Source organism: Mastigoproctus giganteus, chromosome 3 (genome assembly GCF_048544385.1).
Source record: "Mastigoproctus giganteus isolate SK-2022 chromosome 3, ASM4854438v1, whole genome shotgun sequence".
NCBI classification, from domain to species: Eukaryota; Metazoa; Arthropoda; class Arachnida; order Uropygi; family Thelyphonidae; genus Mastigoproctus; species Mastigoproctus giganteus.
Genome location: NC_143577.1, coordinates 18,007,588 through 18,032,291, shown reverse-complemented (window position 1 = coordinate 18,032,291; position 24,704 = coordinate 18,007,588). Strand labels below are relative to the sequence as shown.

Sequence of the window (24,704 nt, the reverse complement as noted above, 5' to 3'; positions counted from 1 at the left end):
GACTGCCTGAAATTATCTGAATGGAGCACAACTGTTTCAACAACCAAGCAATTTCAAAATAGAAAGTTAGAATAAATATGCAATAACTAATAAATGAATGAAGTGCAAATCTGGTAATCTTGGATCCAGCCCATTGTTAGATTTTGGAATGAAAACTTATCAACAGTTATGTGTCGCCTTTTGTATTGTTGCATAACAATGCTACACTGTACTTTGTTTTTGCTGTGCTATATTTACTGTATGATATAAAATCAAGTACACTGTATACATTAAATAAACAATGCATACGTGAAACATACTGAAAAAAAAAATAAAAATAAAAAATTTTGTTGGAAGTATGCATCCTCCCATTATATCATTATATATATGATAGAATTTCACCCAATTTATGAACTTTTATGTGAACCACTCCTGAGGAATGCATGCTGATCGTGAATTTTGAAGATTACTATACATAAAATAAAATAATAAAGTTTTGCTTTATATTTCATTTAGAAATACTTCCTCTTTTCAGATTTGCTGCAAGACTGATTGCTGGAGCATTGGATTATAAGAGTTTGATTGACAGGTAAGTTTTACATGTTCTTATAACAGAAATTTTTAACATTCAGGATAGTGACAATTTGACAGTAATTCATAAGCAACCAAAAACACAGAGTGCTAATTATCTAATAGTTTCACCAAGTTTATTCCTATTATTTATATATTTATCAATTATTTTTATATTTTTGATATAAAAAATAGTATTTATATTTTGATATCCCTCAAAGAAAGTCTCAAGAAACTACTTATTTGACACCAAACATTTTGCAGGGTGGAGTGGTCTTTATATATTTTTGTAAAGTTTTATTGTCCTCACCCCTTTTCTTTGTTTAAAGTAGTATAAACAAATTTCAAATTTATTTAAAGTAGCAAGAAAAAGTTGCAGTATGTTTTATAGTCTCCTATGTCATTAATAAGCTATTTTCTTCTCTGTTGTTTCAATCCCCCCCCTCCCAAGATTTTAAATTCTCCTCTTCTTTTATGAGGTTTGAATTCATGGATATTGGAATGCCACCTACATATTATCTATGAAAAAGCACACTAAGTCAGCTTTACTTCACATTGCCACATATTACCATTCTGAACTTTGGCAGGGCATATTCAAAGATTACGGAGGTGGCTTTCAGTAATTTTGACACAGCATATTGTTTAGTATGCAGTTTGGGATCAGAAGTTAATGTAGCAATATCACATATTCCATTGAAATTGGGAAACACTTTTTTGGTTTAACTCCTGAGCTCATTTAGTGATGTTTGGGGTCTGTTCCCTTGGATGATTTGATGAATTTCTGAAGTTCTATTCAAGTAAGGCTTTCCAGTCTGAATTCTGGGTTTTTCAGCCTGAGCAGCATGCAATTTGACCTGTGAATGTACGCTTCTATAGACAATTAATTATTGTGGATATGAGCAATAAGATCCAGTGCTTTTAAAATGATAATTCAAATTTTTTGCATCTCCTGAGCTAGTATATAATTCTAGCCTTTTGTACATTTTGAAAATTTTAGCATATAGTTATATTCAAGTCCAGTGTTAAATATTAATTAATATTTTAGTTTCTCATTATCATCAAAATATTAAGACTGTTGTAAGTCCTGAGCACCAAATAATGAACTCATGATTAATAGTAATAGTATTCACCATATAGTGCAAGGATGCCACAGGCTTCCTTGCACTGGCAAAAAAATAAAAAAACCAACCAAGTAGATAAGAAAACACAAATTATGTGCATCCCTCCTCACACAGGTAACTATTACACCAGGATATGTTCCTAAGTTTACTTTAGTGGAATGTGATCTTGCTGCAGAACTTCTGTATTACCGCTATTTGCTTTGTTATTTACTGTATGTTAATTAATGTTTTAACTTTTAAAAACTTTGTATTTATTACTCAGACGACTCTTGCATCCAGACATGGCAGGAGATAATCCACTAGATATGTCTCAGTATCAGAAAATATTTGGTACATGTCGTATTCCATCAATTCCTAGAGATCATTTAATTCATTTTTCTCAAGAATCTAGTCCTCCAACACATATTGTGGTTGTTCACAATAATCATGTGAGTGTGATTCTTTTTTCTCTTTTATATTAAACGAGTGAAAAAAATGGTATAATTCCTTCAACATTTACTATAAAATCTAAAGTTAATATTGAAGGATTCTTCTAAACTTTTTTTTTTTTTTTTTCATTGAATTGTTCAAATTTATACTTTTTCTGTGTTTGCTTATTTTTATTAGTCTTACAAATTTCAAAGGAATTATACTGAATTTAGTCCATTCACTTATAATCTGCAGTGAAAATAGCCATATGAATATATAGTGTTTAATATAATAGAATTTTATAAGCTAATATATATATATACACAAAATTAAATAAGCATTACTTTCTAAGTAAAAATTTATCTTATGCAAGTATAAGAAAAGAGCTGTTATGATGAAATGAGGAATATACTGATTTTTACGTAGAGCAGCTATTAACAAAATAAAAGCACAATGCAGTATATGAAATAGGAAAAAGGCATGAAAATTGAAAGGAACAGAAATAAGGAATTGAAACAAGGCAGTTGGAAGCTTGCTATCACTTTTGTATCACTTGTTACAGTGATACAAAAGATGTGGTGCACATATTTTCAAAATTGTGCTTAAAAATTTAAATTCACAACTTTTATTATTATTTTTTGGCTGATGCTGCATGAGCTTGCTTTCTTGCATCATTTGCCAGTGATAATAATAATATCTCTTAATTCAGTCATATACTCATACTAAGTTTCTGAGTGATACATATCCTATCTCTTGTGTGCATTATATCCTGGATATAATGCACACTGACAACAAGGTTAATTGATAAAAAGGTCTGAATTGTAGAATACCTCTCTACCTCTAGTGTGAAGCAAACAACATGTGAAGAAAAGGATTTATTCTTGTAATAAGCAGCAGCTCCTGTTATTATTATTATTATTTTTTTATTATGAAAACCACATGGATTGAAGGCAAAGTTATTATTATTATTATTTTATTGAATGTACCACATGAATTGAAGGCCAAGAAGAGACAGAAGATATTTGTTGACATTAGACTTGAATTTCTGTAGATTGTCACTTTTGGGGAAATATATGAAGAAAGGTTGTTCCAGAAAAAAGATATGTAAAGCATAAACATAAATGAGGAAGAGGAAAAGTTGGTTCTGTGAGTTTAGAGTGGGATAGTGAATGGATGCCAACTGGTAGCAGCATATTTGGACTAGTTTGGAAGAAAGTGGGGGAATTGTAAATGCCAATTCAGAAGAACAGTGCCCATGGAAATATCTACAGAAAAGGCATGCAACAGAAACTGAACATTTATAAGACAAAGAGTGAAAAAAAAACTTTTAAGAACAGATCATTAATTAACCTGACTATGCCAGGAGAAATTAGAAATCAGAGTATCATCGAAGATTGACACAGGAGTAATAGACTTTTTGTGAGTAATAAGACAGGACTGAGGTTTTGAAGGATTGAAGTTACCTAAGTTTTCTTTGTCCCATTGGAGAATTACCTGGAAATCAGCATTTAAGGAATTGGTGTTGGATAATTAAAGTTAAAGTTGTTTTGTATGGGTCGTTGTTTGAGAAACAACTGTTAGCTACCTCAGCAGGATCACCAACAAAGCTATAGATAGGATTTTGAGTCAGTGGAAGAAACCAATATACAAAAGGAAAAGAATGGGAGAAAGAACAGAACCTTGGGGAATATCAGCATCAGTGGAGAAGTTAGAAGACAGAGAACCATAACCTGCAGTGAGCAGTCAGAGAGAAAACTGGATACCTGCTGACTGTTTTTTTGCAACTAGGTTACCAGTTTTCTCTCTAAACATTTCCCTCTTAATGTTTAGAAGACCTTTATGCCAAACAGTATCGAATGCCTTAGAAATGTCAAGACTAACTGTGAATTTCACCAAACTTTTCCACTGAAAATTATAACTTATATTGTTATTAATATCTGTTATTTAGGATATAAACTTTAATGTGGAAATGTTCTGATTATTGAATGTAAAGTTTTGTTTCCACCTGAATGACAAGTTAAGCTTCCTTTATTTTTTATCTCAACAAGAAACTAATGTTGAGAACCTGATATTTAAGGATGTGTCGCTTAAGTCTCACTATTACTGAGGAAGGAGGCAGACACCTCCGAAAGCTCTAATAGTGTTTTTTATCGTCTTTTTATCGCTTTTATATTTATATTTTAATGCATTTTAACTTATTTACTTATTTTATTTTTGTTATAGTTTAGTTTTTTGTAAATAATTAAAAGTTTTTTGTAAATATTATTTTACAGTCTTTTCTATCATTTTATTTTATTTTATTTCATTATTCAATCAGTCATAAATGGTTGGTGTGTGTGTGTGTGTTTAAAATTGGTGGTAAGAAACTAATGCATTTGGAAATTGATGAGGATTAAATTCATAGAAAAGAACTAATATATTTCTTTGACTCAAAGAATACAAATACATGAACATATTTCTAGTTGCTGAAGGTAAATAGCTTGTTTATATGATTAACAAAATTAGAATCAAACATACTCTCTCTCTCTCTGTACGAATAACTTTAATATATGTCTAGTAGCATGAAATAATGGTGTATAAATAATCTTGAATTGCTGTAAAGATGTAGCAGCATCTATTTGAATTTAGTGGCACTAGGAGAATTAAAACACTATCTTTTCTTAACAAAAGATAAACTTTCCTTTTTTTAATATAACAAACAATGAAAATAGGCTCTCAGTGAACCTAATGGCAACATTCTCTTAACTTTATCCTATATTAAAGCTTTCCTTTTTGACACTTATGGTGATTTTACAGGAATTAATTCACTTCCTTATTAAGAAATTTTTAATCATGCATTTAACTTGTAAGACATCAATTAAACCCAAACGTTAAACTGATAAATTAACAGAATACAAATGTTCCTACTCCATACTGTTCTCTCTTTCTCTGCTGTTTAATTTTATTTCTGTCCTCTCTAACCTTCTATCATGCTGCAAGACATGCCGTCATCTGTTATAAATAATCACAGCCTATCAATGCATACTTGTTGTTTCATGTTACTTATGTAATGCAGGAGAGAGAGTTTACACACTTTACAACAGTGGAGACAGCACACTGTACAGAGACATCCACACTTAAATTATAATAAACTACTACTCCTTCAGCAACCCAGTTTCAAACAAGGTTTAACATACAATAACAAAATAATGTTTTATTATTTTACCTTTGATCTCTGGTTCTAAAAGTTCATTGTCCAAGGTATAATAAATCATTATTATTTAAATAAAACCAGATAAACAACTTACCTAATTTTATTGAAAAAGTGGGCACATAGGAAATAAAAGGAAACATCTACATTAACATATACACTATGCTGCCACTTTATTAAGTACACCTATCTAGTAGCATATTGAGCCTTCAGAACAGCCTGAATTCGTCTAGGCATGGATTGAACAAGATGCTGAAAATGTTGTGCAGGAACGGAGTACCATGCAGACATGAGTGTGTCACGCAGTTCCTTGAGGTTCGACGGAGGTGTAGGCCTGCAGCGAACAGCCCTTTCCAGCTTATCCCAAAGATGTTCAATAAGATTGAGATCCGAGAACTGAGCGGGACATTGCAGTAAAGAAAAGTCATTGTCATTTTCCTGGAATCATTCCATAGTGATTCGGGCTTTGTGCACTGGCACATTATCCTGCTGGAAGTAACCATTTGACTGAGGATAAACTGTCAACATGAGCGGATGCATTTGGTTAGTAACGATGTTTAGGTACGATGTGGCATTCAGACAATCTATGGGTATCAATGGACATACCGTGTGCCAAGAAAACATTCCCCACACCTTAACACTGCCTCTACCACCTTGCACAGTAGTCATCAGACATGACAGGTCCATGGATTCATGTTGTTTTCACCAAATTCTGAGCCTTCCATCAAAATGATGCACCAGGAACTTCGACTCATCAGACTAAGCAACTGTTTTCCAATCCTCGATAGTCCAGTGCTGGTGTTGCTGTGCCCACAGGAGGCATGCTCTCTTGTTCTTCATTGATAACAAAGGTACGCGATGTGGCCGTCGGCTGTTGTAGCCCATTTGCAACAAAGTGCGACTAGTGGTCCGTTGCGATATTTTGTTCTGTGCACCATGGTTGTATTCTGACATGATGTGCAACATTCTGGCCCGTCTGTTTGCTTGCACAGTTCTAGCCATCCTCCTCTGAACTCTCTCATCAACAAGCGATTTTCTTTCACAGGAGTGCTGTTGAGAGGATGTTTTCTGTTCGTTGCACTATTCTCGATACACCCTTGAAACTGTGGTGAGTAAAAGGTTGAGGAGAACTGCCGTTTCAGAGATGTTTTGTCCAGCATGTCTTGCACCTATTACCATGCAACATTCGAAGCCCGTTAGATCACGCCTTTTCCCCATTTTTGCTATGGTTTGTATGCTTAACTGAAAGGTTGTTCTGCTGCATTTATATCCACGACTGTGGTCATGTGACTTGAAATGTTGTGGGACAAACCATTTGTGTGCACAGCAGGAGTGTATCTAATAAAGTGGCAGCACAGTGTAAGTCTAAACACAAATGATTTTTATTTTCAAATATTCATCATTTTAACAGGCGATACGGAAGCCTATGATAGATATAAGCTCGTCTGTAACCAAGTCACACAGTAGGTTAGGCAGGCAAAGGCAGATTACAAGAAATCTTTGGCAAAGGATACAAAGAAAAACAGCAAAGAGTTTTTTACTTATGTAAACTCTAGAAGAACGGGGATGTATCAGATTGGTCCACTTGATATCGATGGTTCAACTGTTGATGATCCTGCTGAGGTAGCTAACAAACTAAGCTACATTCACACATGAAAAGTTATTCAGGGAAAGGAATGCCAGAGGTGAATTAAACCCTGGCAGTGAGCTAGATGATTTTGTAATAACTGAGAGCAAAGTGGAGGAGAAATGGTTGAAGATAAACATAAGAATAGTACCTGGGGTGGATGGGATCTGTCCAGTTATATTAAAGGAGGCAGCAAAGGAAGTAAGCAAACCCTTAGCCATAATTATGAGAGCTTCCTTGGACTCAGGGGAAGTACTCAAGGACTGGAGACATGCAAATGTGGCCTTAATTCACAAAGGAGAACCAAAGGGTGACAAGTAATTACAGACCTGTTAGTTTAACTTCTGTTCCAGGGAAATTAATGGAGGCACTGGTTAAAGAAGCCCTGCAGGACCATCTAGACAAGACTTCAGTTATAACTTGGACATAGCATAGGTTTGTTAAGGGGGAGGTCTTGTCTGACCAATTTGATTGGATACTGCAATGTGGTCACAAATGAACTGGTTGCAAAGAATAATTTTGATATCATATATTTGGATCTTAGAAAGGCTTTTGATACTGTTGCACATGGAAGACTGCTGCATAATTTGGACCGGTGTGGCATTGGAGGCAAATTGCTGTTATGGATTGGTTGAGTGGGCAAAGACAGAGGTGGTAATCAATGGACACTGCTCTTTGTGGATTAATGTTATTAGTGGAGTCCCCCAGGGTTCAGTGTTGGGTCCATTGTTGTTTTCAGTGCAGATGATACAAAGGTCAGCAAGGTTGTTAATGACAATAATGACAGAATGCTGCTGCAGCAGGATCTAGAAACGTTGAGCAGATGGGCTGAGAGGCGGGAACTGAAGTGTAACATTAACAAATGTAAAGTACTCATATGGGAAGCAGTAACCCCAGAGTAACATATCAATTGTGTGGTACTACACTGACAGTGGTAGAGAATGAAAAGGACCTGGGGGGTAATTGTGCAGGCATATATAAAGTTTTCTGAGCAGTGCAGATGGTCTGCAAGAGTAGCTCATGGTGTCTTGTCAATGATATACAGGAATTTTTCTAGCAGGGATAAGGAGGTGATTATCCCCTTGTATAAGGCAATGGTCAAGCCACACTTTGAGTACTGTATACAGGTCTGGAGGTCTCATTTTAAGAAGGATGTAGAGCTGCTGGAACAAGTACAGAGAAGGGCAATAAGATTAGTGAATGGAACAAAGGGTTGCTCTTACGAAGAAAGGCTTAAGTTTTGCAAATTGCAGTGCCTGGAGACTAGGCACCTGCGAGGCAATTTGATCGAGGTGTATGAAGCCTTGAATGGTTTGAGCATGCTCAATGCTGATGGGATTCTTTCTCTTGCTCAGAATAATCGCCTGAGAGGGCATAAATTCAAATTGAGGAAAGACAGTTGTCGTATAGATGTGCAGAACTTTGCCTTTAGCCAACAGGTGGTTGATTGCTGGAACATACTTCCATCTGTCATTGTAGAAGTTGATAGCTTAAATTGATTCAAGGCAGAACTAGACCAACATTTGGAGCAAATGGATGGGTGAAATGAGAAAGGGATTTTTTTTTTTTTTTCTGGTCAATGCTATATAAGCTTGCTTTCTTGCATCATGTGCCTTTGCTAATGCTATTAAATTTAATGATGTTTCGTTAAATTTATATTTACCTAAATATTCTCAGTTAATGTCTATAAGATTTAGTTTATTGTATGACAAGTATTGTTTCATAGAACTTTGTTTGAAATATATATATTTTTTAAATGTGTATTGTGTCTTTGTTTAGTACTTTCAAGTTGATGTGTATGGTACTGATGGAGCTCCTCTTAATGAAAGTCAATTACTTAAACAACTAAAAACAATAGTTCAGCAGTCACAGCATTCTAAGAATCCAATTGGTGTTCTGACTACAGAACATAGGGATACATGGGCAAAAGCCTATAAACGACTACGTAAATGTGAGTGTTATTTCTTTTTGTAAAAATTAACAGAAAAATATTATACAGGCGAAAGATTTAACATGAAGTGCATGAAATTTAAATTAGTTGAATGAGAAATTGAAGAAATATTATTATATATTTTTTTTCTTGAGCCACAGATGAATTTCAGACTATTTTCACAATAGTTTATTTAGCTATGTACAGTAGGAACTGAATCAAGAACACTCTCAGGAGTGAGCAGGTTCACTCAAGTGTTGGATTTCTGTTGCCATGGTGAAATTTTGAAATCATGGTGGAGAGGAATTTAAGTGTAAGAAAGCTATCTACTGTTACTTTGCAAAAATGTTTCAATTCGAAATTTTTTTAAATTTGGGGGGGGGGAGAACCCTTTGAATTTAAAATGAAACACAGACATATCCCTTCGTTTGTGCAGTTATTTGGATAACCTCAGGTGCTACCTTTGGCACCAGTGATATAGGTTACTGATTCCTTTTGAAATCTCTCTAGTTAAATGTATAAAAATACTTTAAAACACTGATATGGATTATTGTAGCAGTGTTTTATAGATATAATTTTATTAAATTTAGGCACTCTGGGAGATTAGCATTAGTAGAGGCATATGATGCAAGAAAGCAAGCTTATGCAGCATCAGCCAAAAAAAAAAAAAAAAAAACACGCTCCCATTTCACCCCTACGTTTGTTCCAAGTACCTGTCCAGCTCAGCCTTAAATTTATTTAGGCTATCAACTTCCACAACAAAGGATGGAAGTCTGTTCCATTAACCAACCACCTGCTGGCTAAAGGCAAACCACACATCTATCCTACATCTGTTTTTTCTCAATTTGAATTTATGCCCTCTAAAATGATTATTCTGAGCAATAGGAAGAATTTGATCAGCATTGAGCATGCTCAAACCATTCAGGGTTTTATACACCTCAATGAGGGAGAGGCTTTTTGAAAGTTGAATGTATTATCATAAAATTAATTTAATTTAGACATTTAACAGAAGAAAGAGAGTATCTATAAAATTAATATCAAACATTGAAAAATGGATACATTTATGAACCACTGCATCTATTTTATAATCCATTTCATTGTGTTACAGATGTATCTGTGTTCTACAGCATCAAAGACAAAATGCAGTTATCCTCCACCCTCATCCTGCCTTAATATCAAATAATTCAAAACGTTTGATTTCTAATCTGCAATTAGTAAAATAAATTTTATAAAATGTATATACATTGAAAATTCTACAAGTTTAGAAATTGTAGGTGGAAAAACAATGTGGTTGCCATTCTGAGTGAAATGACATTAATGGTTAGCCTGATATTTGTTAAATAAACAAAACCCATTATTCTGAAAGTAGGGTGTAGTCTCATTCTGTATGTAGCAGTGAGCAAACTAAGTTTGCTACTAGTGCATCAATGTCACATTGTAAATGCACTTCATCATGAGTGTCCTTGGTATTGCACTGCTCTAAATAAAGTAGTGGAGAAGTATATCGCTGTTTATTTAGTGTGTGCCATTACTCATACCCAGGCTTTGATCCTTTTTTTTTGGGGGGGGGGTTCTCAGTGGATAAATATGCACTGCAAGGACAATAACCCAATGATGAGATATATCTACAAAATGTGAGATGCAAGATAGTGCAGTAAGTAAAATAAACTCAGATAAATTTAGGGCAAAAGCCTTGTGCTAAAGAGAGCTATAAAACATTATTATATGTTACCTCATTCTGTTTGCTACAATTTAAACCTGAGTATGGTAATTGCCTATATTTTAAATAAATAGCAATATACTTCTCCATTAGAACAGTGCATTTTATTTAAAGTGGTGCAATATAGAGGCAGCTTGTGGTGAAGTGCTTGCACAGTACGAGATTGATGCAGAGTAGTAAACCTGGTTCGTTGCTATATACAGAAGGAGGTTCTGTCCTACCTGTATAATAACATTTTGTTGCTCACATTATATGAAACTTTTGTCCTAAATTTTCTTGTTTATAAAATAAGCCCATGGATGTAAAAATATGCTGTAATGCAGATTAGTTATAAGAACTAGATGGTACTAAATGAAAGTCTCTCTTTAGTAACTTGTTCAGTGGATTGGTTGCGTGTGTTTGTAGCTTGGTATTATGCAGAGTGACATTATTATACTTGCCACCATGAAAATTAAACAATTTTTAATGCATGGAGGAAGAATTAGGTATTCACTTAGACCTTGGAACTATTGTAGAAAAGTTGATGGCATCATTTAGCATACATGACTCATTTAAGGTAGATGAAATAATAAATAGTTAGGCAAGAGACATAGTTTACAATGTATCCTCACACCTATGAATAAAGGAAAATTAAAAGATCGATTATGCTGTTATAAAAGACACATTTGTTGCAACTGGAATGTCATAATCAATACCTTACAGGATCATCCAAAACAGTCTATATCAATGTTGGGGCATTTTAAAGGCATGTTAGCGTGGTATATTTATTTCATTCAGATTTATCAAAGTATAGTGTTCAGATTTATCTATGTAGAACCTGGATAAATCTGAACTAAAACCACAAAAAGAACAAAACAAAAATAAACAATACTTTAATCAGCAGTTTTTGTCATTTCATTTAACATTCTAACAAGGAGCATCACTCTCAAGTAATAATTATACCTGTGCTTTTCAGTTTATAGCTGTGAATGGCTAAAGAAGTTTTTGCATGTCAAGCTTTTGTTCAGCTTTAAAAAAAGTTGAAGTATTAGTGAAAATACTAAAGCTGAATTCAGATTCACTCATTAGCCATTTAGCAGGTGCACAAAAAAAATAATAAAATAAGGTTTTTGAGGATAAAAACCTCAAACTACAAAAAATTCTTCACTAATTGAACAAGTTAGTGCATAGGAGTGCAGTGTTCAATTAGTGAATTTTCCATAGTGTGAGGCTTTTAGCCCTAAAAACCTTGTTAGTCTGTACTGTTGCACATCATCTGACATCTTTCATATTGTGGAGTTATACTTCACAACTGGGTTGTCACTTATTGTAACACCAGGATACCCACCCACCCATCGATGAGAGTCCAAAAAAAGCCTTCAAACGGCCATGTGGGTGGTGGTATCTGCTGAGAATAAGTAACATTAGTCTTCTCCACTGGTGAAGACTTGCTTATGCGAGATAGTGCAATATTGAGGCAACTCATGAAAGCATTCACAATATGAGATATAACAAGAACAATGCCATTTCATCTACTTTGGTGATTTACTACAAAACTAACATAATGCAATGCACTAATTTGTTTAATAAAATAAAATAATAATATTCCAGGAACAGGCACTTTGTTATATTCTGTTCATTCAGCAATCAGTATTTTTGGAAAAAAGAAGGCAAGAAATAGTTTAGGGTGGGACACTTTAAAAATTTGTTCTTAATTTCAGCAGTCTTCTTATTCAAAAAAAAATATGTACACAGCGTGTACAATAAACTGCTCATGAAAGTCTAACATACTAATTGCTTGAGGTAAAAAAAAACATAAAAATACACTGAACACATTTTGATTAAGGATGCTCTTTCCAAGAAATGTACAAAATTGCTGTCATTTTTTCTTCTTGTCATAGTAATAGTAATTGTGGCATGTGATGCAAGAAAGCAAGCTTACGAGCTTATGTAGCATCAACAAAAAAAAAAAAAATTTACTCTACCATTTCCTCTAAATGTTTGTCCAGTTCCTCCTTGAATTAATTTAACCTGTCAACTTCCATAATGACAGATGGAAGTTTGTTCCAGCAATTAACCACCTGCTGGCTAAAGGCAAATTTCTGCATATCTCTTCTACAACTGTCTTTCAATCTGAGCAAGTGGAACAATCCCATCAGAATTCAGCATGCTCAACCCATTCAAGGCCTTATACACCTCAATCAGATCACCTCACAGGTGCCTAGTCTCCAGCTGCTGCAATTTGGTAAGAGGATCCCTTCATTCCCCTCACCAATCTTGTTGCCCTTCTCTGTACATGCTCTAGCAAATATACATCCTTCCTAAAATGAGGCCTCCAGACCTGTACACAGTACTCAAGGCATGGCCTGACCATTGCCATATACAAAGTGACAATCACCTCATTTTCCCTGCTAGCAAAATTCCTGTATATCATTGACAAAACCCCATTGACAAAACACCTGCTCTTGCAGCCTGTCTGCATTGCTCAGAAAACTTCATATCTGACTGCACAATTACTCCCAGGTCTTTTTCATTTTCTACCAATCCTAAGTGTAGTACCACACAGTTGTATGTTCCTCTGGGGTTACTTCTACCCATATGCAGTACTTTGCATTTGTCAACGTTAAACTTCAGTTGCCACTTCTCATCCCATCTGCCCAAATTTTCTAGATCCTGTTGCAGTAGCACACTGTCATTACTGTCATTAACAACCATGCCAACCTTTGTATCATCTGCAAACTTCAACTCTAAGCCTGATATACCTTCATCAGTATCATTGATAAATATACAAAACAACAGTAGGCCCAACACCGAACGCTGTGGGACTCCACTAATAACATTAGTCCACGAAGAACAGTCTCCATTAATTACCACCCTCTGTCTTCTCCTACTCAACCACCTGTTTATCCATTGTAGCAACTTACCCTTTATACCATTCTGCTCCAATTTGTACAGTAGTCTTCCATGCACAACAGTGTGAAAAGCTTTCCTGAAATCCAAGTATATGATATCAAAATTATTTTTTGCACCCAGTTCCTTTGTAACCACATCATAGTATCCAATCAAATTTGTCAGACAAGACTTTCCCTTAACAAACCCATGCTGTGTTATTGCTGTAGTCTTGTCTAGATGATCCTGCAGTGCATCTTTAACCAGTGACTCTATTATTTTACCCTGAACAGAAGTTAAACTAACTGGTCTATAATTACTTGTGTGACCCTTCGACATTTTAACCCCGCTAGTTAAAATCATTCCTCCCACACCAAGTGGAAAATCCTTGAGTTTTTAATCTCATTGTGACCAATGAATTTTTATACGCTTTTTCACAATGTGACCGAGTTAAGTCAGTCTTGAATCAAGGTTGTATGGTTTTATCTTCCAGAAATGCAGATTTTTCATCCAGCAAATTGACCAGAGAACACACCAGGTTCCACACAAATTATACTTGGAGTGTATGAACTACTGCTTGTTTCTCCACACTTACAATCACTTTTTGTTTGTTCTAAATCCATAGTTTGAAGACAGTATCCAGTTCCACTGTTAGTCTTAAATCTTTATCCTGTGAAATAAAATGCCCGCAGTCATTTTGAAACATTACAGTTTCAAATACTTTACTTGGGCATATTTCAGATCTCAGTCAGATAAATGTTATACAGTAGGTGTTCTAGTCCCAATTAAACACTGTATAGCCTATAGTGAGGTTTAGCCAACAACAGGATGTGACATCATAGAACTTTTGATGATGCAGTAAAAGCTTGTAGCTTCCATACACTTTATGGCCCTTATACTAATACTAACAAGATGATCCAAATAGAAACATGCTCTTTGAGCACATACATCATTATGGATGTAATTAGCAAATCCGGTGTTGTTTTTGATTCAAGATGATGGTAATAAGCACAGAATTATATTTGATCTTCAGAAAGGTTTAATTTAATTTTCATGTGAGAATTTAATATGCAAGCTACTACTTATAAAACAAACAGATTCTAATTTGGGCCAGAAAATAAATCAATTCAATTGCTTAGCATATAAGCTATAGAAAAAAATGTTTAAATATGTAGTGCAGATAGAAAAAACAAAAAAAGAAATAATGGAAATGGCTTATTTCCTGGATAATAATAATAATAATAATGCCACCATTACAAGTATCAATATGATTAATTAATCATTATCTTCAGCCTTTTTGGTCAGATAAACATGTGTTTTCCATGTTGAATTGAAAATTATAAATTCTGATTTTTTTTGGCATATAAAATTTAATTTGTTAAAGGCAACACTAAATCTTCAAGTACAAGTCTTGAGGAGTTTCTGGGTTCTACAGACATTTTCATTTTGCAGTACATCTCTTTTATAGTTGCATGAGTAGTGAATGATAGCATCCCGTGGACTGACAAATCTCACTACACCATGTATATTTTGGCATATTATAAAAGCTATTCTTTCCTTTTCTAAATGTCAGGGAAATATGAGGTGTGATCAAAGTTTTCAGATAGTACTTTGAAAAATAGGCATCACTTAACAAGTGTTCCATGCTGTTATCCAAAGATATTGGGGTAGTTACATGGAATATTGTTAAATGACCTTTTTGTAGGTCCATCAATTTTGCCACTGTTAGCATTTCTGGAGCCCCTTGTTTCAGGATGTGTGCTTTTCCATTCAAGGAAAAGTGCTTTTCCTTGAATCTATATTTTAAGTGTTGCTCCTTCAGCCATCAAGTAGGTTTGCCTGAATGTTAAGTAAATATCAACCAGTCAATCTGACTTAAGTGGTAGGGAAAATTGTGGAGGCAATTATCAAGAGTGCAATACAAGATCATTTAGATAGAAATGGAATTCCAAAGGAAATGCAGCATGGTTTTGTAAATGGAAAATCTTAGCAAACAAGCTGGTTAGCTATTTTTCTGGAGGCACTTTTGAGCTAAATGTAGGTAATAATTTCTACCTTGTTTTCTTAGATTTTAGTGAAGCATTTGACTCAATCCTACATTAGAGTTTACTACATAAGCTATAAAATGTTGGAATCACAGAGAAAATCCTTAAATGGATTGCAGGATGACTGCAGGTCAGGAGGCAGAGAGTTGTGATTAATGGTTACTTTTTAAATTGGGCTAACATAAGAAATGGGTTTTCCCGAGGATCAGTACTGGGACCACTGTTGTTTTTGATTTTCTTAAATGACATTGATGAAGGGATAGAAGCCATGACATAAAAATTTGCAGATGATGTCTAGATCATTCTTTTAGTTAATGGTCAGTGCCAAGCAGAGCTTCTTCAAGATGGCTTACAAGGTCAGGGGAAAAAACTTCAGGAATAGGCAACAGAATGTAAGGTCTTTCACTTGGGAAACAGCAACCTAAAAAATAACATATACAGTTGGTGAAAGGGATTTGGGATTTACAATATAGTTGGACAGGTAGTTCCTGAGCAGTGTAGATAGGCAGCAAGGAAGTCTCATGGTGTCCTATTAATGATTTACTGAACATTTTCTTGTAAAGATAGGTCATAATCCCATTGTATAAGTCAAGTGTAAGATCACATATGGAATAATGTATTCAAGTGTTAGACCACATTTGGAATAATGTGTTCAAGAGTAAGACCACATTTGAAATAATGTGTTCAAGTATGGAGATTTCAACTAAAAAAAAAAAGACATCGAGCTTCTTGAAAGGGTTCAAAAACAGGCAACGTGCTTAGTGAGATCAACAAAAGGGCATATGAGAAAAGACTGAATATGTGAGCTACAGAGCTGGAGCTTGTAACTAGTCACCTTAGAGGAGACTTGAGATATATAAAGCTCTGAGAGAAGAAAGTAAAATGAACGAGGATGAAATTTTCACTACTATAAATAATGATTCCAGAACTACGGGACATAAATTCAAATTACATGATAAGACATTTAGACCAGATTACAGGAATTTTTCTTTTAGCAAGCAAGTTATTAATTGCTTGAAATAAGGTGATCTGATAGAGGTGTAATCAGGTGATCTGATAGAGGTGTATAAAGCCTTGAATGGTTTAAGCATGCTCAATGCTGATGGGATTCTTCCTCTAGCTCAGAAAAATCACCTGAGAGGGCATAAATTCAAATTGAGGAAAGACAGATGTAGGATAGACGTGCGGAAATTTGCCTTTAGCCAGCGGGTGGTTGGTTGGTGGAACAGACTGCCATCCCTTGTGGTGGAGGTTGATAGCCTAAATAAGTTTAAGGCTCAGCTGGACAGGTATTTTGAACGAACAGAGGGGTGAAGTGGAAGTGGGTTTTTTTTTTTTTTTTTGGCTGATGCTGCATAAGCTTGCTTTCTTGCATCAAATGCCTCTACTAATGCTAATGCTAATAAGTTGCCTCTGTGGGTGTTGAGACTGACAGTCTAACAAAATTAGTAGGTCAGTTGGACAGATACCTACATGAGGAAGGAATCGGTTATTTTTTTAAATTTTATTATTATTTTTAATTAATTAATTATTTTATTTTATTATTATTTTTTTTTGTCTGGTGCTGCAAAAACCTCAGGCTTCTTTGAACTATATGACTAATATTAATAATACCAAAGATCAAGTTGATTGTATTTTTTGATATCAGTAGGACCCTGAATCAAGAATTTGTTGTGCTGAACCAAACTGCCAATCAGCATTTCTACAAAGAACTTCAGTATGTTCTGTGAAAATCCATGAAAAAGCAGTATACTGGAGATTGTCCATTGCATCAAAATAAAGTTCAAAAGCTCTTGCTTGCTCCAGTCCAACAATATTATTTCTTGACAACAATATGTCAAGAAATAATATGGCTGCCATTTTTCAAAATTTTTTCTTAATTTTTTCAAAGCTGAGTTGTACTCAAAGAGCAATGATTTCAAAACATTTCAGAGATTCAGAAAATTTTGCAGAATATATTATAGGAAACAACAAAACATGGCTGTGGAATGCTTTTTTTTTTATAATATATATTTTATCATATACACTTTAAACATTTTGAGAGTTTATTCATTCTGGAACTTTTTGATCACACTTTATATATATGTCATTTACAGTATTGGTATGTGAGCTTGTTGAAACATGAGATTAAACAAATGTTTTCTTTTTTTTCAAATTACCCACTAGCAGGAGGACTACTGTCCCATTCAGTCAAGTAACAGCTTTTTAAGGAGGGAAAGCTGACCGGGCTAGCCGGGTGGGTAAAGTGCCTGCCTGGCAACCGAAAGGTCATGGGTTCGAATCCCACCTTGGTCTTGGATATTACAATGGTGCTGCACTATCCGGTTGGATCTCACAGCCATGATGTAGGGAAAAAACTGGTTCCTTCGTGTATTGCTCACATCATACAATAATAAAAAAAATAAAAAATAAAAAGGAGGGAAAGAAGGGTAGAGAATTTTTTAAATAAGTTTTTGGTATAAATTTAAGTTCTGTTCACCATGATCAGTATGCAGAATGTTAGGATGCTTTTACATATTGTAGTTATTCTCTAAACAAAAAAAGTTTCAAATAAATAATAAGCAAATTTCTACTCCTTCACAAATAAGAATTATATTGTCCATTAATATTTCCATATTATATATTTTCTTTATATTAGCTGATAAGATGAATAATGAATCCATAAAGATTATTCAAAGTTCTATATTTCTGGTGTGCCTGGACAAATCTATACCTGAACTTGGTGCTCCAAATAGGCGGACCCATGCTGCCCTCCAGATGATTCATGGTGGTGGAAGCAGGGGTAATGCTGGCAACAGATGGTATGATAAAACAATTCAGGTGAACATCTTATTGTATTTGTTTAATGTATCATTATTGTTCCTTTGAACTTTAGGTAATGTGGAATAATAAATAATTATTATATAATTGCAATCAGTTTAAGTAATCTGTATCTTAATTACTGATAGCTACTTTAGGCATTTTAATAACATTTATTTAAAATAATTTAAAAATAAACCTGTAAATGTATAAAACATTTGTAACAATGTTCACCATACACCAACCCAAGCAGCTTGATTTCTTAGTTGTACTTAAGCTTGAGTATTATGCTGTGAGACTTATTCAGTCTTATATGCAAATCTTAAAGAAAAGCTTTGCCTCGAATTTCATAATTTATTTGCCTTAAGGTTTAATCTTGTTTTAAGGTTAATTCTGTAAGCTTCCCCCAAATGCACTAGAATGAAATGGTGTTTCAAGAGCCGTACGAAAGCTTTATTATTATGTCAGTGATTTCTGCTATAAATATAGTTTTTTAGTTATTATTTTTTTAAATTTGATAGTTACCTTGAACAACAAAGTCGGGAACAAATGGATTATTTCAGCGGGATTTATACTACCATGTATAAAACTAAATAATAAATAATCTGTTTATACTCTGTGATAGTACATAAGCTAAGAGAAGAACATAAGAGCATTACCATATGTTAATGTGTGTGGTGCATGTGACTACTTTTGCTAAGTTTTCTCTTTTAATTAATGAAAGTGATACATCCTGAGAGTGTGATACAGCCTTTCATTAAGTGAAACTTTGTTAATAAAAATTTGCTTCCCTGTACAGGATGTTTGGAAAGTCCTCTAACAAATGTAAGTGAAAGGGAAAAAAGTCACAACGACAATTATTCCTCCAGGATGTTTGTATGTGTGCATGCATGCACACCACCATTTTCACTGAACACAAAATTCTGCACTTCCATGTGCAGTTTGAAAATTGATGTAGCATTGCCAGTGATAGCATAAATTGTATCTTGGACAGCTTATTTCTGCTCCTCAGTTGTGTGGTAATACCTCCTGGACATTTCCTGTTTAATTTTGATCATATTGAAGATCACATTGATATCGTTCTTGGTATCTTTCAACTAGTAAATTGTGATTAGTGAGTGTATTTCATTACTACCCTTTTCCTGTAGAGTGTAATTACATTGCAACCACTGCTTACATTTTTATAATACTTGGAACAGATGGAAACTGCCATTTAGGAGGTTGCATTTGTAACACATTTAGATCAAACACATAAATAACATAATTTTATCACAAATTAATTTTATCAGGGGCTAATTGGACTTTCTAGACATCCTATATATTTATTGATTTCCTTTGTAACTTCACATCATACTATTCAATTACATACCTGCCAACTCTTCCAGTATAGTTATAAATTTCCAATTTTCCAATAAGGTGAGTTTTATTCTAGTTTTCAGTCAAGTTTGTACAATTTTTTTTAAAATTTGCATGCTTATAGGGTGTTTTGTATTTTTAATGCAAGACCATCACTCAGTTGTTTACTTAGTGCCACTCTCAGTCCTCTGGTTTCCTAAAGGAATGTAGAAAAATACAACTTTTCTTCTCTGATCAAAACTATCCTTTTAATTCTAAATTATCAATAATGTTTTGCTAATCCCCAAAGTGGAGATGAAATTCTTAGGGATCGTGAACACAGAACTCTCATTTCAGTCTCATTTAAAAATGTTATATAGTAAAAGCTTAAGGAATTTTTGGCCCCTTTGCTAAGATTTACTGTTTGTTAACTCCCTTCTTTTAGTCCAGTAATTTCTTTCATTTATGTCTTATTCTTTATGTCTCCATAATTTGGTCAGTCACTAATCCATCATCCATGAAATCCTTAATTAATTTAGAATATATAAGTAGTTTGATAGATAAGTAAAAAAAGGCAGATTTCCATTTTCTTTTTTGAGATCAGTAATTTTTACTAATCTGCATCTTCCACCTATAATTTACAGAATCTCATTCTTAAAAATTAAGCTGCTGCTTTTCAAATTTCTTGTTGGAAAATATGATTTCTTGGATATCTAGTCAGTTGTTTCCTGGAAAAAAATTTAGTACATTCAGACCCTTATCTCTCTGCTGAAACAACAAGACTGAAAATATTAGATTCTTTTTTCCAAATTCTTATTTGTTCTTAATTAACAATTTCTGCACTGTTTCAAATAGCTTTGAAACCGTGCTATCTGAGTGGTGGTACCCAGCTGAAAAATAAGTAGCATTAGTCTTCTCTAATGGGAAGTGTTGAAATATAAGGAGAGCTAGTCACTGTGAAAGATTCCGCATTATCAGATGTTGCAATAACAATGCCAATATAAAAACTTTGGTTAGTCTAAAAAAATTCAACTATGAAGTAATGATTTAAATGCACTTAATGTCATTATTGTTTGAAGATAAAAATTTGTGATTTTATGTAATTTGTCTAGATTTAGCAAGATATTTTCTATACCATGCTAACTCTAGACAAATTTTTACTTGGTATGGGCTTTGAATTTTTCCTAGAGTTATAGCATGGGTATACCCAGCAATTGGAGCTCATGACATTTAGCATTAGCAATAGTACAAGCATATGATGCAAGAAAGCAAGCTTATATATCATGAGCCAAAATAAAAAAAAAAAAAAAAAACCCTTCCTGTTTCACCCATCCATTCACTCTAAAATTTTGTCTAGTTCAGCCTTGAATTTATTTAAGCTGTCAAATTCCACGACAGATGGCAGTTTGATCCAGTAACCTTTAGATCCTTTAGCCCACTGGCTAAAGGCAAATTTCCGCACATCTGTTCTACAGCTATCTTTCCTCAATTTGAATTTATGTCCCCTCAGGCGACTAATCTGGGCAAGAGAAAGAATCCCATCAGCGTTGAGCTTGCTCAAACCTGTCAAGGCATTATACACCTCAGTCAGATTGCCTCACAGGTCCTAGTTTCCAGATGCTCTGATTTGCAGAGCTTGAGCCTTTCTTCATAATAGCAATCCTTTGTTCCATTTACTAATCTCATTGCCCTTCACTGTACTTGTTCCAGCAGCTCTACATCCTTACTAAAATGAAGCCTCCAGATCTGTATAATCTTTTGACCAGGTAACCTCTTTTACAATTACCAGAATCTATTTTTACCTTTTTCTTGGTGCATAATAACCACTGCTGCTAATGTGCCAGTAAAATTTCAAACCAACCCAACCCAGATCTATATGCAGCACTCAAGGTGTGGCCTGACCATTACTTTATACAAGGGGATAATCACCTCCTTATCCTTGCTAGCAAAATTCCAATATATCATTGGCAAAACCCCAGGAGCTACTCTTACAGCCTGTCTGCACTGCTCAGAAAACTAATTGCACAGTTACCCCAGGTCTTTATCATTATTTACAACCCTGAGTGAAGTACCACACAGTTGGTATGTTACTGCTATCAATATACATATACAGTACTTTGCATTTGTTAATGTTAAACTTCAGTTGCCATCTCTCAGCCCATCTGCTCAACTTTTCTAGACCCTGTTGCGGTAATCTACTATCATTACTGTCATTAACAACTCCAACTTTCGTACTGTCTACCAATTTAGACATTAACCATGATATACCTTTATCAATATCACTGATAAATACAGAAAACAACAGCAATGGGCCCAACACAGAACCCTGTTGGACTCCACTAATAACATTAGTCCACGAAGAGCAGTGTCTATTGATTACCACTCTATCTTCCAGTCAGTCATCCTTTTATCTATTGTAGCAACATGCCCTTAATGCGATACTGCTCCAATTTCTACAGTAGTCCTTCATGTGCAACAATATCAAAAGGATTTCCTAAAATTCAAGTATATGGTATCAAAATTATTTTTTGCATCCAGTTCTTTTATGACCACTTCTTTTGTGACCACATTATAGTATCCAATCAAATTGATTGGACAAGACTTTCCCTTAACAAGCCCATGCTGTGTCTGAACTATTACTGCAGTCTTGTTTAGGTGATCCTGCATCACTTCCTTAACCAGTGATTCCATTATTTTCCTTGGAACAGAAGTTAAACTAACAGGTTTGTAATTACTCGTGTCACCTTTCAGTCCACCTTTATGAATTGGGGACGCATCTCCATTTCGTGGGGACCTCCCCTGAGTCCAAGGATGCCCTCATAATCATGGTTAAGGGCCTGCTTACTTCCTTTGCTGCCTCTTTTAATATAACTAGATAGATCCCATCCACTCCAGGTGCCTTCCTTATGTTTAACTTCAGCAATTCTACCTATACTTTGCTCTCAGTTATACTTATTCAGTTTGTCAGCTACCTGAGCAGAATCATCAGCAGTTGAACCATCAATATCAAGTGAACCATTCTGATTTATGCCCTTCCTTTTAGAGTTTATATAAGTAAAGAAATCCTTGCTGTTTTTCTTAGCATCCTTTGCCAAAGATTTCTCATAATCTGCTTTTGCTTGCCTAACCTCCTTTGTGAGTTGATTGCAGACTATCTTATATCTACCATAGGCATCTGTGTCTCCTGATAAGTTATATGCATCCCGTGCATTTTTCTTCTCTGCCGTGGGTCTCTTTAGTTCATCGGACATGTTAGTTTAACCAGTTAGTTTAACTTCTGTTCCGGGTAAAATAATGGAGTCACTGGTTAAAGATGCATTGCAGGATTATCTAGACAAGACTGCAGCAATAATTCAAACACAGCATGGGTTTGTTAAGGGAAAGTCTTGTCTGACAAATTTGATTGGTTATTATGATGTGGTCACAAAGGAACTGGATGCAAAAAATAATTTTGATATCATATACTTGGATTTCAGGAAAGCTTTTGACACTGTTGCGCATGGAAGACTACTGTACAAATTGGAGCAGAATGGTATTAAGGGTAAGTTGCTACAATGGATAAAAGGATGGTTAAGTGGGAGAAGACAGAGGGTGGTAATCAATGGGTGCTGCTCTTCGTGGACTAATGTTATTAGTGGAGTCCCACAGGGTTCGGTGTTGGGTCCACTGTTGTTTTGTGTATTTATCAATGATATTGATGAAGGTATATCAGGCTTAATGTCGAAGTTTGCAGATGACACAAAGGTTGGCAGGGTTGTTAATGACAGTAATGGCAGTGTGCTACTGCAACAGGATCTAGATAATTTGGGCAGATGGGCTAAGAAGTGGCAACTGAAGTTCAACCTTGACAAATGCAAAGTACTGCATATGGGTAGAAGTAACCCCAGAGAAACGTACCAACTGTGTGGTACTACACTTAAAGTGGTAGAAAATGAAAAAGACCTGGGAGTAATTGTGCAGTCAGATATGAAGTTTTCTGAGCAGTGCAGACAGGCTGCTAGGGCGGGTCATGGGGTTTTGTCAATGATATATAGGAATATTGCTAGCAGGGAAAAGGAGGTGATTGTCCCTCTGTATAAGGCAATGGTCAGGCCACGCCTTGAGTACTGCGTACAGGTCTGGAGGCCTCATTTTAGGAAGGATGTAGATTTGCTTGAGCGTGTACAGAGAAGAGCAACACGATTGGTGAGGGGAATGAAGGGATTCTCTTACCAAGAGAGGCTTAAGTTCTGCAAATTACAGTGGCTGGAGACTAGGCACCTGCGCGGTGATCTGATTGAGGTCTATAAGGCCTTGAATGGGTTGAGCACGCTGAATTCTGATGGGATGCTTCCACTTGTTCAGATTACGAACCTACGGGGACATAAGTTCAAATTAAGAAAGGACAGATGTAGAATAGATGTGCGGAAATTTGCCTTTAGCCAGCGGGTGGTTAATTGCTGGAACAAACTTCCATCTGTCGTTGTGGAAGTTGATAGGTTAAATAAATTTAAGGAGGAACTGGACAGGCATTTGGAGGGAATGGTGTGATTTTTTTTTTTTTTTTGGCTGATGCTGCATAAGCTCCTACACTTGCTTTCTTGCATCATGTGCCACTACTACTACTACTACTACTACATCTATTTAGGCCTAAACCTTGAACAGTATTTCTTAGTTGGTATGAAAATCTAGTAGCTTCCAAGATTAATTCCTTGAATGCTTCCCATTTTGAATTTGCTGTTGATAACATCATCAGTTGGTCCCATCGTATAGAATTTAAATACTGTCTCTGACCACTGTAGTCACCTTTACGAAAGCAAAAACCCTTCCCTTTACCCCTGATGGTAGTTACCTCTTTGAGTAAATTCCACTTCAGCACACTGCGATCACTGCCACCTAGCAGTTCCTTTATCTGCAGATTCTTAATGCATGAAGAATCACTACTGATAATCAGATCAAGAGTATTACCCCCTCTAGTTGCCTCCTAAACATGCTGCTGAAAACAATCATCCAATAAATCCACAAAAGCCTTACTAGTGTGTGAGTGACCAACCCACAAATTCCAGTCAATATCTGGGAAATTAAAATCTCCCATTATAAGACACTGATTTACTTGCCCACTCTATTTCTCTG

At 35.0% G+C, this 24,704-nt stretch overlaps 1 protein-coding gene across 1 annotated transcript in view; it reads left to right on the top strand.

The window, feature by feature from the left end:
- Positions 1–24,704, top strand: part of LOC150087760 (carnitine O-acetyltransferase-like) — a 75,158-nt gene that overhangs the window by 26,564 nt on the left and 23,890 nt on the right. Inside the window, exons 5-8 of the mRNA XM_090369190.1 lie at positions 515–568; positions 1,933–2,098; positions 8,675–8,846; positions 18,097–18,278. Coding sequence (XP_090225316.1) covers positions 515–568; positions 1,933–2,098; positions 8,675–8,846; positions 18,097–18,278 — 574 coding nt within the window. The remainder of the gene's footprint in view (positions 1–514; positions 569–1,932; positions 2,099–8,674; positions 8,847–18,096; positions 18,279–24,704) is intronic.